General features: G+C 59.7%; 1 protein-coding gene across 1 annotated transcript in view; it reads left to right on the top strand.

Annotated features, from left to right (window-relative positions):
* Positions 1 to 1,479: 1,479 nt before the first annotated feature.
* The window catches only part of LOC102374339 (blue-sensitive opsin-like), a 4,336-nt gene continuing 3,182 nt past the window's right edge, over positions 1,480 to 2,633 (top strand). The window contains exon 1 of the mRNA XM_025213672.1: positions 1,480 to 1,864. Within this exon, the coding sequence (XP_025069457.1) occupies positions 1,480 to 1,864 (385 nt within the window). The remainder of the gene's footprint in view (positions 1,865 to 2,633) is intronic.

The raw sequence follows: 2,633 nt of genomic DNA, 5'->3' as shown, positions 1-2,633 counted from the left end.
AGCTGTACAGAGGTGAAGGAATCCACAAGTGCCCCTCACTCCCAACCCACAGACCCCTCTCCCACCAATGCCCCTCACTCTGGTCCTGAAGTCTACCAGCCTTGTTGGTGCCCATCACTCCCTCCCCACAGCCCCCTCCACCATACACCCGCCCCGCTAATCCTTGTTAGTGCCCAAAATAGCCATAATCCTCCCTTGTCAAGGTGATTCCCCCCCCCACACACACTTCCTCTGTGCCCTCAAGCTGCTAATGGGATTACTTGGGGGGTGGGGGAGCAGGAGAGGGGGGTGCCTGCACGTGTGTGTGCATGTGCATGAAAGCTGCTCCCAGCTGGAGGTCTTCCCCTGATCCCCCTCCTCCCTTTTCGTCCTGCAAAGGATTCTGGGAGATGTAGTTTACCCCCAATCCATGGTGAGAAGATTTGTGGTCTCTAGGCGCCACCTAGGGGCCCCCTGTGGGGTCTGCAAGGCCCTGCGTTGCTGTGGATGGGTGCGGGGGACAAGGACAGACAGACTGATGAGCTGGGGCCTAATCTAGCCCCCACAAAATCTAGTGTGGGGGGACAGGCAGGCCCCTCACTTCATTCCCCTCGGCCTCACCCCAACAAAGGGAATGTCAGGGGTGATGAGGTGGGGGTTGGGAGTGAGTGGCATGGGACCTTGGGGGAGCTGGTCAGGAGTGAGGGGCATCAGAATCTGGGGGGGAGGGGGAGCACTATGGTTTGGGAGTGAAGGGCACCACGGGGGCCAGGGGGGCTGCACGTTGGGAAAGAGGGGCACCAGCCTGTCCCAGGGGTCCATGAGGCCCCCTCCCTCTCCTTCCCTCATCCTAGGTCTTAATCAGAGCTTGGGCGATTAGCAGGCAGGAAAGCAGCTTGGGGGGGCTCAGGGCAGGGGGCCATGCCCCGCCCGGATAAGCCTGGCTCAGCCCCGCTTTGGGGCCTTACTAGAGATTAACCCCTGACCCCCCAGGGGTTGGGGGAGTAACATGGGGGGGGTCAGGCTGTCCCTCCCCCCTGGACACCCTCCTGCCCCTCACGCCTATAAGAGGCCCCTGGTCCCAGCCCCACTAGGGGCTCTGGGAGTGCGCAAGACCCCACGGCTGCCACCCCCTGCTCTCCAGTCTCCCTTCCCCAGCCTTGCCTGTGCCCCAGTTATCTGCCCATCCATTTGCCTGCTCATCCATCCAGCCATCTATTTACCTACCTATCCAGCTATCTGTCCATTTCTCCATCCATCTACCCATCTATCTACCTATCAGTCTCTGTCCATCCATCCATTTATCTACCCATCAGTCTATCCACCCATCCATCTATTTACCTACCTATTTATCTACCTACGTGTCTATCTACCTATTTACTTGTCTGTCCATCTTTCTGCCTATTAATCTACATACCTAATTGATCCAGCCATCCATTTATTCCTGTATCTATCCACCCACCCTCACCCCTTCCTTCTTTCTCTCACCCTTCTGTGGTTATGGCTCCGAGTGAAGTGAGCTGGGCAGAGCTGCCTGATGACTTCTATCTGCCACCGGCAGTGGCTGGCCCCAACATCACGGCCCGCAGCCCCTTCCTGGTGCCACAGACGCACCTGGCTGGGCCAGGGCTCTTCCTGGCCATGGCAACCTTCATGGGGCTGCTTGTGATGTTGGGTGTCCCACTCAACACCCTCACCATACTCTGTGGTGCCCGCTACCGCAAGCTGCGCTCGCCCCTCAACTACATCCTGGTCAACCTGGCTGGCGCCAACCTGCTGGTGGCTGGCGTGGGCTCCACCACGGCTACCTACAGCTTCGCCCACATGTACTTCTCCCTGGGCCCTGCTGCCTGCAAAGCTGAGGGCTTCACCGCCACCCTTGGGGGTATGTGGGGGCTGTGGTTCAGAAGTGAGGGGAACCACCAGGGTATGGGGAGGGCTGCAGGTTGGAAGTAAGGGGCACTGCAGGGGGCGGGGGATCAGTGAGGGGAACTGTAGGGATGGGCTGCAGGTCTGAAGTGAGGGGCACCCTGGGGTGAATGGAGGGTTATGGGTCAGTGAGTGGCACCATAGGGATAGGGGTTTGTGGATCTGGAATGAAGGGCACCACAGGGTGATGGGGGGCTGTGGTTTGGGAATGAGGGGCACCATTTTGTGATGAGGGGGTTGTGTGTCAGGAGTGAGGGCACTGTGGGGTGATGGAGCTGTGGGTCAGGAGGGAGAAGCACCATGGGGTGATGGGGGCTGTGGGTCAGGAGGGAGGGGCACTGTGGGGTTGGGACAGGACTACATAGTGTAAGTGAGGAGCACAGGGAGCTTTGGGTATAAAGGAGCTTTGGGTCTGGAATGAGCACAGGAAGGGCCTGGGCCAACCCATTGTTGCAGGGGATAGGGGGCTGCAGTGCCCCAGACCAGCCCCCTGCCCTCTCCCAGCCCTATGGGGGCTGTGGGTCAGGAGGGAGGGGCACTGTGGGGTTGGGACAGGACTACATAGTGTAAGTGAGGAGCACAGGGAGCTTTGGGTATAAAGGAGCTTTGGGTCTGGAATGAGCACAGGAAGGGCCTGGGCCAACCCATTGTTGCAGGGGATAGGGGGCTGCAGTGCCCCAGACCAGCCCCCTGCCCTCTCCCAGCCCTATCTCAGCCCCCCCCCC

The sequence above is a fragment of the Alligator sinensis genome, unplaced genomic scaffold, assembly GCF_000455745.1.
Source record: "Alligator sinensis unplaced genomic scaffold, ASM45574v1 scaffold137_1, whole genome shotgun sequence".
Classification (NCBI taxonomy): domain Eukaryota; kingdom Metazoa; phylum Chordata; order Crocodylia; family Alligatoridae; genus Alligator; species Alligator sinensis.
The sequence above is the reverse complement of the archived record's forward strand: the minus strand, read 5'-3'. Positions and strand labels throughout refer to the sequence as shown.